At 41.5% G+C, this 16096-nt stretch overlaps 1 protein-coding gene across 1 annotated transcript in view; it reads left to right on the forward strand.

Annotated features, from left to right (window-relative positions):
* IGSF5 (immunoglobulin superfamily member 5) overlaps positions 1-14082 on the forward strand; it is a 29992-nt gene extending 15910 nt beyond the window's left edge. Inside the window, exons 6-8 of the mRNA XM_075491862.1 lie at positions 2855-2967; positions 4986-5062; positions 14014-14082. Coding sequence (XP_075347977.1) covers positions 2855-2967; positions 4986-5062; positions 14014-14082 — 259 coding nt within the window. The remainder of the gene's footprint in view (positions 1-2854; positions 2968-4985; positions 5063-14013) is intronic.
* The last annotated feature ends 2014 nt before the right edge of the window (positions 14083-16096 follow it).

Genomic DNA, 16096 nt, shown 5'->3' on the forward strand with positions numbered 1-16096 from the left:
GACTGATCTTAGGGGCGACAGGCAAGGGCCACAGCTCGCAGCAGGTTGTGAACTCTGTTCCCACGATAAACTGGGTGAAAAGAATCAAAATCTTGCAAACGCTACCTCGCTGATTCAGCACGCACAGAAATTACAGACGCAAAATACACTCCTGCTGGAGCTGACGGGCAAAGCAAACCCTTAAAAATGGGCCGTAGCCCCAGGCGCCCCGAGGAAGGCAGGGGAGGAGCCCTGCTTCCCCCGGGCTGGTTGCCCGCAGCGTGCCGGGCGTTTGCCCGCGCCGCCACAGGAGGTCACTGCGAGCCCAGCAGCTCTGCTGGGGCTGCCGGGGCGGAGGGGGGGGGGGGAGACCCGGACCTTCCGGCGAGAGGCCTTACCGCCAGCTAGTTGGGATAGATTGGCAGGCAAATTAGACGGTCTCCCCGCCTCTTTTAAGGTTCGTTAGCGTTAGACTGATAAAAACCAAAGAACGAAATAAAGCTGCCCCGATGATGAGTGTCAACACTTGATCGAGTGATGATTAGACGCGCTGGAGTACAAAGCTGTTGGTACATTATTGCATTGAGTTGGAAAACCCTAGAAATCATGAGCTGATGGTTATCAGCATTAAGATCCTATTTATTGGCTATCGGCTGTGACAGCAACTTCAGTGGGGTTATTTGGAGTTATTTTTTCTAAGCTTCTAGGGAGCATTGTAAATTCATACTCTGCCTGTGCTTGTGGGGCTTTTAACTTCCCGGCTCTTAATGAGTTTACAAAACGTTACACCACGTTGCCTCGCACTTCAGTAATACCTAGCTTCATTAACGGCCTCTTGTGGGGAAATTTGGTGAAGGTCTGTTGATAGATTTCCATGTATAGAGCACTTTATTGATACCAAACAAAATAAGGAAATTAGGGAAATAATTTTCTCCTGAGGAAATGATGCTAATTATGCCATGCCGTACCAGTAAATTTCCACGTGATTTCTTAGTTTGTGATGCTAAATTGATCATTTTACCAAGTGCAGCTGTATAAATAGGGCAGGAATAAATCAGTGGGGCATGGGAGGCCAAAAGCACGTACAACTTGCATATCGGTTTTGCTATGAATAAAGTCCTACAAAGCCTTTTTGCTTGGATTCTGACTTGGTTCTGCCAAAAGCCTTCTGCAAGGGTCAACTCTGCTAACACAAAATCAATTGAACATGCAGGGAAGCATCTGCCCAGCAGTGGGGACTGGTATGGTCGGGTCTGTGTCCTTCCCAGGACCCTAACTCGCTGATGCGGGTCTGCACAGTGCTTTCTTTCAGACAATCCGAACAGGTCCAAAATAGGGCATAACATTACTTTCCCCCTATGTCTTTGAATCTGGTCTGGGCAAATACAATTCTATCTTCATGACAGGATGTATGTTTTTAGATCTCAGTACAGTAAAGTTCCTATTTTCCCATTAACTTTAAACATGAGTTGTTGTACTGACTTCACAAATGTTGCTTACACTTTGGAAGTTAAGCAAACACTTAAGTGAATACTTAAGCACTGGGATGAGTCCAGGCTCTATGGCTCAGCTTGGACTTAGAAACTCAGTGTTGACAGTTCTGCAAAGTTTTAGCATGTGTAAACAATGACACTGAAATCACAGGAATTATTTACAATCACTTACAGATTTTGTAAGTTCGGTGTTTTTTTTCTTGGGGGGAACCTTCCTGCAGTAAAAAGAATGATGATTGTCCAGATTTTGGAAGCTGCGTTGTAGTAGTAGTGAAGAATTGGTGAGACCAAAGATATATTGTTTTACCTCCCACATTTATTTCTAACTTGGCTGGCTATCTTTCTGTACCTCCCACGCTTTTTTGTAGCTGCTTTCGCTACTAGCTGATTTGGCTACTACACTGAGTTTGCTGAGATCCAAGGATCAGATAAAATAGACAGTACGGTATCATGTAGCATGTGGAGGTGGTATTCCTAAACAATTGCTCTTGTCTTCTAGCAACCATGACAGGTTTCTTAGTGGTATCTAACATGTTTATCTCCTAAAAAGGCCACGTAGTCATAGCTGGCTTGTCGGGTTTACAAGTGCATCAGTAATGCTTATCTGAAGCTCTATGGGCCTGCAAAGTAATTCCTACTAAACATAAAAAAGTAAATGCAGCAGTTTCCACAAATATTGCTAACCGAGAATATTTTCCCCTTCCCCTACAAATCCCTGGGTTGTCATAGTCCTGCCATCAATTTGTGCTTGCCACACCAGAAACCTAGGCAAAGATGGACCTGGGACTATCCTGGAGAGGAGTCTATGGTAGGAACAGATGAATAGTGGCATCTCTTCTAGCATAAGAGTTTTGGGTAAAAAGGCACTCTTTTCTCGCTGTGCAGCTATGCAGGTCACTGTGAGACAGTGGGAGCTCGCTGACCAGCTATGCAGGTCACTGGGAGACAAGTGTGGTGATGGGGGATAACACGCTTTGGTTTTGCAGTCGGGGAGGGCTCAAATCACAAAAATTATGAGCTGTCATGAGTGACCTAGCTGGTGTTCCATTATTGGGCCACTAAATATCCTGTAATTCAGAATTAGAGATCAAAATTAATTTCCTACAAAACCTATGATCTGGAACAGAGTCTTCACACTTTGAAGATTGCTCACTTTATTTTCCTGCTTTCTGATAATGCAGCTGATCGAAACTTCCTAAACAGAATTTCACAGGTAATACTTATTTGGGACAAGATCTGTACTAGCTAATTACTTGGAAGGCCCAGATATGTTTTGCACCTATTTTTTCAGAAGTAAGACATCTAATTTTTTCTCTGTAGCCTACTACCCAAGAGTTCTCATATCATAATGAAGTTCTAATGACAGGCCTTTTTGTTTCTAGAAAAGTTTCAGCTGAGAAGAAAAAAGATGGCAATTTGGAAAACAGGCAAAGGCATGGTAGTGAAAATCAGGGGTACATTCCAGAGGAACTGTGGAACACAGAACAAATCCCAGGTGAGTCTAAGCTGGTGAATCACGTATCGTCAAACTGCTTCTCAACATAGGCATTTTGGACAAGCAATTGGTCAAGCAATCACATTACAAGACTTCACAATACTTTGTGAAGGACATGTGCTTGGCCTGAACCTTTTCAGAATACTTTGGATTTTCTAGAGTATGGTCCTTCAAAAGTATTGAGAAAACATCAAAGTTCTTTGCAGCTGAATTTAGTTTTAGTCTTGGGTTTGTTTTTTTAAGTGCTTTTGTTCTTCCAAATATCTTTTGGGGCCAGAGGTGGGAGTACTGGATTCCCATACGATAGTCAATTTAGGAAATATTTTGCAGTTGGTCTGTAAAAACAAAAAAATCCACCACCACCACCAAAAAAGAACAGAAAAAAAAGAGAAAGAAGGAAAGAAAAAAAGGCAGTTAGTGAACTATGATTTTACTGATAAATGACTAAGGCATTATAAATTCTAGTCCTTAAGCACAAAGACTCTTCAAAAGCAAATGTAAATCTCCACCAAATCGTTACCCACCACTTGCATTTATAACCACATTATTATCAAAACGTTTAATCAAACACTTAATGACATAAAATTATTGTGCAGAGTCTATAATCCAGGCATACATCCTTTTCTCTCTAACAAATAAATTGTGAAGAAATAAGTGCAGTGGAAAGATTTCAAGAGCATGTGGTATTGTAAAATGTAGGAGTTATAAAAAATAAAAGGAAAACTAAGTAGACCTGGACAAATTGATTCTACTGGGTCCTAGATGGGCTCCTTTCATATTCGTTAGTGTGCTGGGTTGACCTTGGCTGGCCACCAAGCGCTCACCAAGTCATTCTGTCACTCCCCCTTCTCAACAGGACAGGGGAAGAAAATAAGATGGAAAAGCTTGTGGGTCAAGGTAAGGAGGGGGAGATCACCCACCAATTACTGTCATGGGCAAAGCAGACTCCACTTGGGGAAGATTAATTTAATTTATTGCCAATTAATAACAGAGTAGGATAGTGAGAAAGAAAAACAAAACTAAAACCACCTCCCCCATCCCCACTTCTTCCAAGGTTCAACTTCCCTCCTAGCTCTCTACCTCCTCCTCACAAGCAGCGCAGGGGGACGGGGAATGGGGGCTGTGGTCGGTCCATAACACGTTGTCTCTGCTGCTTGTTCCTCCTCACACTCTTCCCCTGCTCCAGCATGGGTCTTCCCACAGGATGCAGTCCTTCACAAACTTCTCCAATGTGGGTCCTTCCCAAAGGCTGCAGTTCTTCAAGAACTCCTCTGGCATGGGTCCTTTCCATGGTACAGTCCTTCAGGAATGGAGTGCTCCTGTGTGGGTCCCCTACGGGTCATAGTTCCTGCCAGAAAACCTGCTCCTGCATGGGCTCCTCTCCATGGGGCCACAGCTCCTGCCAGGAGCCTGCTCCAGTGTGGGCTCTCCACAGGCTGTAGCTTCACTCAGGGTACTTCCACCTGCTGTGGCATGGGGTCCTCCACAGGCTGCAGAGTGGATATCTGCTCCACCATGGTCCTCCATGGGCTGCAGGGTGACAACCTGCATCACTGTGGTCTTCTCCACAGGCTGCGGGGGAATCTCTGCTCTGGCACATGGAGCACATCCTCACCTCTCTTCTTCACTGATCTTGGTGTCTGCAGGGCTGTTTCTCTCACATTTTCTCACTCCTCTTTCCCAGCTCCTGTTGCGCAGCCTTTTTTACCTCTTCTTAATATGGTATCACAGAAGTGCCACCAGTGTTGCTGATGGGCTCAGCTTTGGCCAGCAGCAGGACCGTCTTGAAGCCGGCTGGAACTGTCTCTGTCTGACATGGGGGCAGCTCCTGGTGTCTTCTCACAGAAGTCACCCCTGCAAGCTCCCGCGCACTACAAAAACCTTGCAATGCTAGCCCAACAAGTTAGCTAGAGTTTGGCTCACAATATTAAATCACATTTAGCTGTATTCCTGACCGGCTTGTGGTTCATGCCATGGCGGACACCAAATAACAGTGGTCTTGTATGTTCTTGTTACAGGAATTGCTTCTCTTCCCCCAGTGTCTTCAAAGCTCACCGTCCCTGCTGCAGATTCACATACCAGTTCTGTACCAAAGGTAATAGTAATGCTGATATCTTGACCTTTTTTTTCACACAGTGTGTATCGTACTATATCTAAACATAGATTTTGGGTGGAGATAGACATTTATAAGTCAATTACAGCTGTAATTGGGTAAGTGGAATGTCCCTTCAGCATTCCTGAATGTTTGATTTATAAGGGTAAGTGCCCTGGGTGTTAGTCTCGGATTTAGATTGATTTGCGGGGGGCGAGGGGGATGGGAGGTGAGGGAGAAACAACCACCCCTGATATTTGTTATCAAACAATAAAGCTTTTGTTACATCTATTCCCCTCAGCACCCTGCTACATCTTCTTCCCCACCTCCCAGGCTAAAGTTACAAAGTCACAGACTTCCCCTCATAGAATCATAGAATATCTCAAGTTGGAAGGGACCCATAAGGATCACTGAATCCAACTCTCTGTTCCTCACAGGACTACCTAAAACTAAACCATATGATTAAGAGCATCATCCAGATACTTCTTGAACTCTGACAGGTGTTCAGTCAGTGTCTGCTCTTTCCTTTCCATTGCTTTTCATACCTTTCCTCCTCCAAATGTCAGCTAGGCCTTTCTGCTGGCCAGCATGATGGGTAGCCCTGGCTGGGACAGACGTTCCATAGGTAAAGCCAATTGTCTTTTCATCATTCCTGTGATTAAAAAGTCTCCTTCTCTCTCTCCACAAGCCCACTTATTAGCATTAATTAATTCTTTCAGCCTTGCCAGCTGGAGTAATTCTGGCTTGGCTTTTGAGAATTCACCTCTGTGTATATTATACATGAAACCATTATAATGTGGAGGTTTGCTTTTCTCTGGGCATGTAATAATTCTGGACAGCTGTTATATAGGTGCCTTTGCCAACATGGAGGTCTGCAATGTTTTTGTTCTTCTCCCCAGTTGCCAGACTGGAGGAGATGTGGATATAAGATGGAGGCACTGTTGAAGGTGAGGTTTCAGGTCCCTTTGCAAACAAAATGCAGTGCAGATACAGTAAATAAATGTACATTTTCTCTGGATCATTTCTTGATTGTAATTTCCAGTTACGCTTCCACATTGCAGAAGTTGCTTTGGTCAGGAACTTTACACTCATCTTAGAGACCTTTAGTATCTCAGCAGTAAACGATGGAAGGGAAAGCACGCAGCTAACACCCAGTCCACCCTAGAGCTTTGCCCCCTTTCCACATGGCTAACACGTAAAGAAATAGAGCTCAGTGTTTATTCCTCTACTTGTTCTGTTCTCAGCTACCTCTGTTCTGAAGGGTGGTGCTCTTAGCTTCTAGCACAACAGCAATGTGGACCTTAATTTATGCCATATATTTGTAAAATACATTTAGCACCTCCATGATGGTTTTTGCCAATATTCTCTTGGGAAAGTGGCAGTGATGTGGTACCGAGTTCACTCCTCAACACAGTGATAACTCATTTATTTTTGAAGAGCTGTTTCAACATGTACAATGCAGAAATCTGTGTTGGGATGGCATTGCATATAAATCATAGCAGAGTGTGTCTAGTTCTTTTGGCACAGAATGAAATTTAGGAAGTACTCAATCAATGATTTAAAACAATGATTAAAATAATAACAGTAAAAATAATAGTAATGATACTGATGTATTTGTGGCTGGTAGTTATTATGTTTGCCATTAATTACTTGTCAAACAAAATACTATTAAAGCAAAGCTGAAAAGCGTGTACAAAACAGCTGAGGGTTCAGTGTGGATCTATAACCCTGAGCAAAAGATTCAGACAGTGTTTGATACACTTATGAACAGGATTATAAGGCACTGGCTATGTTTACATGCACATTACCGTCTGCTCTGAGAAGCAAAAGAGCTTGTGCTGAGGACCCTGTATCCACCCTATACACATTTCAGGGGGAGGCGATAACTTCAGCTAGCTGTAGCTGTTTCCCAGTGACTGGGTGCTCATTGATGGTTGATGTGCACTGGTTGTGCACTGCGGGGCGGGGGGCATTAAGCCATTTGGTGTCATCTGAAATGTATCCAGTCTGGGTGCTCTCAGACAGCTCCTCAGAAAGAGCAATAGTGTTGTGAGGGGGGACCATCAAGAGACTGGGTTCACAAGCATTGGGTTCATGCGCCTGATTGAAACTGAAACACAAATGTAGGTGCAGTGCTCCATGTCAAACGCTAGATTAGATGGCCTAGGAGGTACCTTTCAGCCCAGTGGCCAGGGAAACATTGAAATCCACCACAGGCACACAGCATAAAGTTGAACTGTTTCTGTTAAACCAGTTGTCCCTGGACAATATTTGGTACAAGTCTGTTACGGTGGCTTCTAGCTGCATCAGTAACTGCACATGCATTTTTGAAAAATATCAAGAGATAAGCTAGCGGTGAAAATTATTTATAACTGTTTTCCATATGTTGGAGGAATATTTAGCAATCTAAAAAATGGCTTGTGAAGATGAACTATTTCTCAATTTGAACAGGGCTTCTCAGTATATTGTGATGACCCCATCTTGTATATTCAGGAGCTGATAAAGGTTGATGAAGGTTTACCTTAAATTGTGGATTTGCAGTCCATGATTTAAATTTATGACATTATATACAAACATAGTAAAACATTTCCCAGACAAAAAAACCCGTGTTTTTCTTTTACATTCCTAACCTTCCCTGTTAACTGCATAATAGAGGTTTTCTGACAAAAAGTGTTACTGGATGCATTCTAGTAGAGTTCAATCACCGCTGTTGCCAATATATTGCATAATAAACACTGTGGTGCTCTTTCATTATAATATATTTCTTGTCAAGTAGGAGAAATCAGATGGCAAGCCATTTAACTGTTTGCTGATTAGTGCTGAATCAAACAATTTCTTCCAAACCACCTGCCTTCCTGCCATTGCATTTTCTAAGCACAGAAAGTTGTGTTTCTCAGTTGGCTTTCCCTGCCTGCATACTGGAAACATTCCCAAAGGTTTTTCATCTTTATTCTTCTGGACTTTTTAATGAGAAATAGGGGGTAAAAAAACAAGAGGAAGAGAAGTTATCCAGAGAATTTTTTCCATAGTGAAGGAGGTCATAAAGGGGTGGACTCCAGCAAATTGCCTCTCTCTCCCTGGATAATCAAGAAAAATGAGCAAACGTCCTTGCAGTGCTTCTATGGAGGTCAAGAAGGAGTGAAGAAACCAAGCCATCCCTCAGGAACAGGGTGGGGAAGGAACAAGGAGTCCATCTACTGATGGAAAGAATCACAGAGACTGAAGACCTAAAACCTTGTCTCTCCACTTCTGCAAGTTGAAAGAAGTTAAGATTTCTGTGGTTGGCTTCCTTGTCACCTTATGGGATCAGGATTAACCACAGCAACAAGGCCAGAAAATAGGTCCATATGGGCAAAGTTTGAATGGAGAGTTTTAAAACTAGAAGAAACTCATGGATGTGGGGATGAGATGAAAAGCAGGGCAATCACAGTGAATGAAGATTTTTCAAGTTAACATTTTGACCGGACAGAGGCAATTGTACCTGCTGCACAGCCCATTCCTCCCACTCCCAGGAGGAAACTGGATGGAAAGTTTCAGCACAGGTCAGAGGCATTAGGCAGTCTCCCTGTGCCTCTGAGGGTATCAGCTTCAAATTTGATCCCTTCTGTTCCATATGTAAAAAGTTACAATTTTAAATGATTTGAGAGATTAAGGGAGACTTTGTATCACAGGTTTTGTTTCCTCAGATGTCCTTGCCGATGGACCAAAGCCTGAAATAGCTGGTGGGTCTCATTGTAAAAGGTGACAACAGAAAATCACTTAGGTCAGCTATTGGCGATTCAAACTCTTTGAATCAGAAACTAATGCAAAATGTTCACAGAAGATAAATGTTGCCCAGCAATTGCACTGATCAATTCACAACATGAACAAAAGATTTGGCAAATCATCTTAGGGAAAAGTAATACCTCAGCAAAGAAGGAGGGGGAAAAAAGGGTGCGTGAGACATTTAAAAAATGATGAATATCGAACTAAATTATTGAGCTGAGGAGAAAATTACCAGCCCCTGGAAGAGGAGGCCAGGAGCATCAGTCGGGGTGCTGGAAGGTCTTAATCCTGATTACATTAGCCAAGAAAAGGTCAAATGGAGAGTAGAGTTACAGCATTCTGTTTAATTGCATATTTTGTTACTGCCAGCGATGGGAGGAGAGTGATCCTTGCTCCCAGTCCCAGGGCTGAGCTGCAGGCCAGACGGGTGTTAGGGACCAAGGTCCCACCTGAGGGGCTGTTTTTCATGCCCTGACCCATTGCACAAAGCTCCTTTCAAAACCCATGTGCAATGAGAGGGATCCCTTACCTTGGCTCTAGCAGATTTTCGGGCAGTCCCACAGACAGTGTAGCCTGAACAAGGGCCGTAGGGCCAGTTCTGCCAGGTCCCGAGTGCCACCTCCAAGGAACTGCATTTTTTCAAGTCCCACTGGTACAAAAGGAGCTCTAAGGACTCAGCATCTTGCAGGACTGGACAGTCTCCTACACAAGCTTCATAATTAGTCCATTTAATATGCCTTAAATGTCTCTATGATAAATCAGAAGACCATTTCATAAGAGGGAGGGAGTGCTCATTTATAGTGGGCCAGGTTCATCCTTGGTGTAATTCAGCTGGCTTCAGCACAGCTATAGGAGGCTTGCACTTGCCACCACAGCCACACTCCTCCTCTCCAATCCAGAGTGAGTCATGGCTCCATTAATGGGGAAGGATCTATTTTTCTTCTTAACTACTTCAAATGGCACTCTATAAACTGGAAATATTATTTAGTTGTGGTTGTGGTTTTATACTGGGAAGGAAATGAATGATGAATTATAGCTCCATTTATTGCACTGTATATAACTGCTCTGACTCTGAGGATTGTTTGAAAAGAAAAATTAAGCTATCAAAATCAAATTAAAAGGTCAATAAAATAGAAATATAAACCAATGACAGCAAATAATTTTACCCCTACTGATGAAATGTACTATAGAGTATGTCATGTTATGATATTCATTGGTCAGCATATCTTGATTAAGAGACCAATAAATATTGATGATACAGATATAGTAAAGGCAGGTGCAGTTTATAGTATAATTTTTCCAAGTGTCTGTGGAAGAAGGGAAGGAGTGAAGTTATGTGGGTGGGATTAACCCACAAAGAAATGCGAAGGAATTTCCAGGCTGTATGTCTATTGATGGACAGGGAAATGTGCTGAGTGTATGAAAAGTTGACAGGATGGAATTGGTTTTCTATTTGAAGCAATAGTGTATCCGAATTATTTTGAGGGTATCCAGAACTTTTGGGTGGATGTTTTCCTCTAAATGAAGTGAATTTGGAATGAGAATTAAAAACTGAGGGCAGGGGGAAAAATAACCTTCAGAAACAGAAAGTTGTGCCTCCCTGATTTTTTGTTCTAACAGTTAGCCAAATGTGTGATGCATGCAGACACATTTGGAAGTACTCCTACGACATTAATTTCAGCAATTTGTTCTAATGCAGTTAGACTTGGATTTTTTTGGCTGGCTAATAGCAGGCAAAGCCTTCAGTTTATCACACATTTCCACAGCGTCAGTGTCTGAGGAGCTGCCATCTGTCAAATCAGTTTAAAGATCAGAGCCCTGTTTCATAATGCCAGATGTGTGTTCATCATTCATATCACTGATGTCATATGGGTTGCAGAAATGACTACAACATGCTTGTAACAGCAGAAGTCCTTCTTTCATTGACTGAAGATCGGTATTCAAAACATCACTGAAGGATTCAACCCTGAAATCAGCTGATACACACACTCATTTTACCTTCTGATTCATCCATGTATTGCTAGGTCTCTTTTGTCTGGCTGAAGAACTGGAAGAGATGGAAAGATTTGGGCCTCTGTTTCCCCAACCAAACCAACAAACTATGCAAAGCTTTTCCCAGTATAATAGTCCCTTTATAGTAATCCCTATAAAAGGCATCCAGGGCAGATGATAAGTCAACAGGCAGGCTTTGAAACATGGGACTGTCAAATATCCATGGTTAACTCGATGCCAAGTAGACAGTACAAAGAGATTTAAAACTATGCAAAAGAAATGCTGATGGTATTGCATCCTTACTAATAGAGGGAACCACCTTAGAAACTCACTCCTGTAATGTCGGGCTGTGCAGCAAACCACTAGAGCTGTCTTTTGTCCCTTCAATGTGTGGGATGTAATGAATAATGAAATCATTTTTTTCTCAGACTAGGACTGGCAGGACTAGAAGAGCACTGAATTAATCTGAAGAAGAAAAAACTTTGAAATCAAAACCAAGCAGAGGCTCTAGCAGCTGTAGGATATCAGGGTCTAAATATGAAATGGTTGTTGTGGTCCTACTCCTCTGCATTTTGTATTTGTAATTTGTTGTATGAGATCTTCTATAGTATCAGAAAATGAGTTTTAGGTCACTGACCAGCAGATAGCAGCCTCCATTTCAGTTAAGTTATATCCAGTGAACTGCAACCTCAGTGAGGCTATGCTACTTCAGAGAAAGCTCCACAGAAAATGGGGCCAGTACACAGCATGAGTTGATGGAGATTCGTGACATTATTCATTAATTGATATCAGAGCACAGTGAGAATAAAATATAAGTAACCCAGGGCATTTGCTCTAAAGCAAATAACTATGAAAGATGCAGCAGGGCAGAGGCGAACCATCGTGGGCTCAGTCCTCATCCCAGGAGCAAACTTGCTGCTTGGTTCCTCCTTTGGTGGTGAGGAGAATTGGCATGACAGGGTGGGGGCTGGATGGCTCATTCCTGCAGATGAGATTTTTAAAAGCAAAAGAAGCATGCTTGGGTTACATTTTCCCAGTGCTGTCAGGGAAGAATAGGGCAGTCTAGATCCAGCTGGTGCAAGTCCTCTGGCTCCCTCCTATTCAAAATCACTTGCAAACCAAAATCTTCTGTAGTATTGCCTACTAATGGCCGTTAAACAACATTACTTGATGAGCTTTCTGATTAAGGTCTTTTTTCCTTTAGTAAATCTGGGCGCAATACAGTATTTTTGTGCAACAAGTTCTGGGAAATATTCCCGCCCCGGTGTTTTGCTAAACGTGGGATTCAAATAATGACTTATGTCAGGATGTTTCAGAGACAGTGTTCAATGAGGTGCTCTTGGACCCCCTCTGAAACTTTCTGGTTACTCAGTATGCTAACTAGTTCAGTATACTTTATACTCAAAGGACAGTCCACAGTATCTGGGAATACTTGCTTTCCACAAACATAATGCTTGCCTTCAGCTTTTTTTCAGCTTTTTTTTTTCCATTCTGCTTGTAAATTTGTTATTTTGGGGGGGAGCAGTAGTAGAGAGTTTCTTAAAGCCTCTGTCCTAGTGAGAAAGCCTGCCATAACAGACCTGTAACTGAATGATCAGGAAATGCCAAATAACTGTTCTGCCATAAATGGAGTAAATCTCATCATATATTAATCTCCAGGGTAACACAGACCAGAGGAAACTTCTGATGTACTCTGGAAATGAATGAGTGATGTCTCTGTTGAGCACCAGTAAGGTCTTTGGGCTGAACTACAAGAAATTAAGTGCAGCAGAGAGATCTTGGAAAAGGTCCTTGAGCAGAGACAGGCAATCCTGTTACTTCCCAGAGCACCTCTCCTCTCTGCAGAAATAAACAGTAAAGAAGGGTAAATTTAGAAAACAGCAGTATGTTCTAGCAACAAAAAGGGATGGGGGGGGAGAAAGAGGGTTGTGTTTAAAACAGAAGGCAGCTGTCTTACAAAATGTTTCTAGGATAGTTATATTTATCCCATGGTTTTCCTTGAGCTGCTGGGACTCATTAAATACCAGAGACATGTTGTCCACATTTGTTATCTAACATTTTCCTCTATGGCTTATTCAATAATGTATATGTACCAAATGCATTATTTAAGGTATTTAATACTGGAAGAATACCAAGGCAATACAGACTGTACATGATTAATGCTCCAGAAACAAACCACAAGAAGATTGGTCAATAGTTAGGAATCAGCTTGGGCTTGCTAAAAAATTCCGTTGGGAAGAATGGTGAAATTCCCATTAATTTCCAAGGGCTTGAGACTAGATGGGGAAGTTGCAAGGAACAGTAGCCAGCAGATAACATCTACCTGGAGGTAGATAAAACCAACACTGGAGCTAGCCGCAGCAAAGCATTTGACTGTAGTGTTTCATTTAGGAAGCTATGTGAAGACACATGTTTATAACTTTGGAAGAAATTTTTGTTTCTTTGTAATTATCTATGTGAGGTCTCACTACTACATTTAAATATCCGAAATGTATGTTTCTTGGGTGCATTTGAGAATTAATTTTTCTTTGTCTTTTCCTCTGCAATGATATTTTGTAAAAGCGCATAAGTAATTAGGACTGGAAATCCACTGCACTGATTTCAAATGAGGATAGGGTTTTCAAAACTGCGGAGCATTTGCCCTGGACTGATCCCACTGGGGTCAGTTTGAAAACAAGCTGCTGTCAGTGGAAGTGGAATCATGCCAGTCATGGGAACTTTAAAAAAAGCCTGCCTTGAATAAACACTGAGATGTTGGGAGCGGTCTTTCAGATACATGAAATACTGGCGTGCTTATTGTTGCAATTTCTAATGTATTTGGAAAGCAATGTCAGATGTTAAGTTTTTCTTACAGCTTAGTGGGTAGTTTCTTTAAGAGAACCAGAGGAGAAACGCCCAACATCATGTTTTGCTTAAAAGAATACAGACTGCAGAGTCCACAAGATGTTCTCAGATAGCATAAGACCAGTTAATGAATTCCCAGAACTGCCATCAGTGTGTTGCATGTGAAGCTATTGTTTTGTTCTGCTGTTCATCCTTTCCTTTGTATTTAGATTTTGAGTGGGTTGCTGGTGATAGATTTCATTTTGGTATAATGCTTTGGGGTGAGGGTTTGGCAGGTAACCTCCTGAGGACCCTTGCGGGACTGTTTTCCTAGGATTTCTTTTAGTTCTATAACTGCTTTTACTCTCCCATAGGTGCGACCTCAAAGACGTACCGATTACCTGATCAGCCCAAAGAAAATTAGAAACGTAACACTTGTTTAGGATGTACTTCTCCAGGAAATTTCTCTATCGGTTGCATTTTACACATTTGGATGGCTTCCTGCAACAAAGGAAGGTTAACACCAGTTCTCTCAGTTTAAGCTATAAGTTATTTTTCTTTTTTTCCTCATGTAATGAAATAAAATTGCAACCTTTTAATGTAGCATATGATATCTCAGCAAAATAATGGACATAAATTACAGCCTTAACTTCAGAGACAATTAATTTGATGGGACCCTACAAGGACAAGAATCCATGCTTTGGGTCCCAAGGAAATCAGCAAAACTCCTATCAGACAGAAATGTTAAGTTATCCACAGCAAGATCAAGGACTGGAACTGCAAGACATTTATTAGTTCAGAAGAACTGGTTAATAATAATACTGGTTAATACAATATCTACTGCTTTTTTTATGTACTTTATGTACAGCTGATCATCTTGAGCTTATAGATCAACAACATTTTTCAATTTCTGTTCTGTAATAAAATCAAGGGAAGTTTTCATGAAGGCTGTTTCTAAATTTCTAACAAAACTATCTTTGGATCAGAAATTAATTCATTTTATTTCAATACATTCTTTTGTTAAAGGTATTTGTCTTAAACCTGATGTTCCAGTTTTAAATAAAAAACAATCATCACCCACGTACCAAAAAAATCCTATTTTGATTGAAATGCAAAAATCTTAAGTGGAAAAATGTGGATTTGAAACTCCTGACTTTTAAGAGTTGTTGCCCGAATGCTTTATGTCTCTGTTCTACTTGTGGGCCGAATTTGGCAGCCAAATGACTTGGGTCACAGCAAATGGTGGCTGCTGGTATTCATGCTGGATCCTGTTGTTTCACCAGGGATAGAGTTGATAATGACCATGGGAAATGCACTTTAGCTAGGCAGCCTTGTTAGTAGAGCAGAGCTGGCACATGGACCCTATATGTGCCTTCCCAATCTAAAAATTATGATTTCTAGCTGAAATGTTTTTTTGGAAATTTTGTATTTCATAATAAAAAGTTCAAGCTTATTAGTTTTTTACAAAAAGACAAACTTCTTCTAGAAAAACAAGTTATTTTCAGTGTACTTGTCTTTCTACCCACTCAAAGCATTCTGAATTATTCAGTGTTTTGCATGTTAATCTTTTGTATGAACCAATGCAGGTGCTCTTTGCTGAAAGAAGCTGCTACATAGAATTACTTTCAGTGATAATCTGTGCAAGAAAAATAAGAAATTTGAAACCTGAACTCAGGAAAAAGAAGTTGTTTTGCATGTTTAACATTTGGCATCTCGTTAAATTGTGACAGATTTTGCACTGCTAGTCGCATTGTCAGTCAGTCTGTCAGAACAAGTGCTGAGACCAATTCACTGTCTGCCATGTGCAATTGTATACAAAGCCGTTTCAAATTCTGACCATCTACACTCTTTCTGTCTTGATTGGTTAAGGAGGAGCTTTGAAATGCATTCCCATTGAATGCAATTGTACCAACAGCATGGTATGTAAATATCTACAGTATTATACAGAGATAATATAAGCAATTTACATTGTGGAATATCTGTGGTTTTTCCTGAAATAAGCATGCACTGAGAGAAACACCTACCTTATTCTGATACAAGTACTGCTATTGCTGACATCTCCTAGTTGCTAGTGTAGCTTAATGCAATCTAAACACAAACAAAAATCCACTTTATTAGAGGAACGTCCATTGCATGAGAGAGAGAGGCCCAGGGTAACACCAGCCTGTGACTCGGGGATAAAAACCATGCACCTTTGGCTTTCTGTGCACGTGCATGGTTAGCAAGCCTTCTGGTTGTCGGAAAAGTAACCCTGCAGTACAAAAATGAAAACTGCATGGAGGCGGTAGTTTCCCAGCAGAAAATGTTGATCGGTTAGAATGTATTTTGAAAAGGAATCAAACTATACGGTGTTGTTTGTGTCAAAGCCCTTGATTTCAAGCTTAGCTTCGGTATTATTTGGCATCATATTAAAGCAGCCAACGTAGAACTGAAGAAAACCTTTTCTCCAATTAATCT

This window comes from Mycteria americana, chromosome 1 (assembly GCF_035582795.1).
Source record: "Mycteria americana isolate JAX WOST 10 ecotype Jacksonville Zoo and Gardens chromosome 1, USCA_MyAme_1.0, whole genome shotgun sequence".
Classification (NCBI taxonomy): domain Eukaryota; kingdom Metazoa; phylum Chordata; class Aves; order Ciconiiformes; family Ciconiidae; genus Mycteria; species Mycteria americana.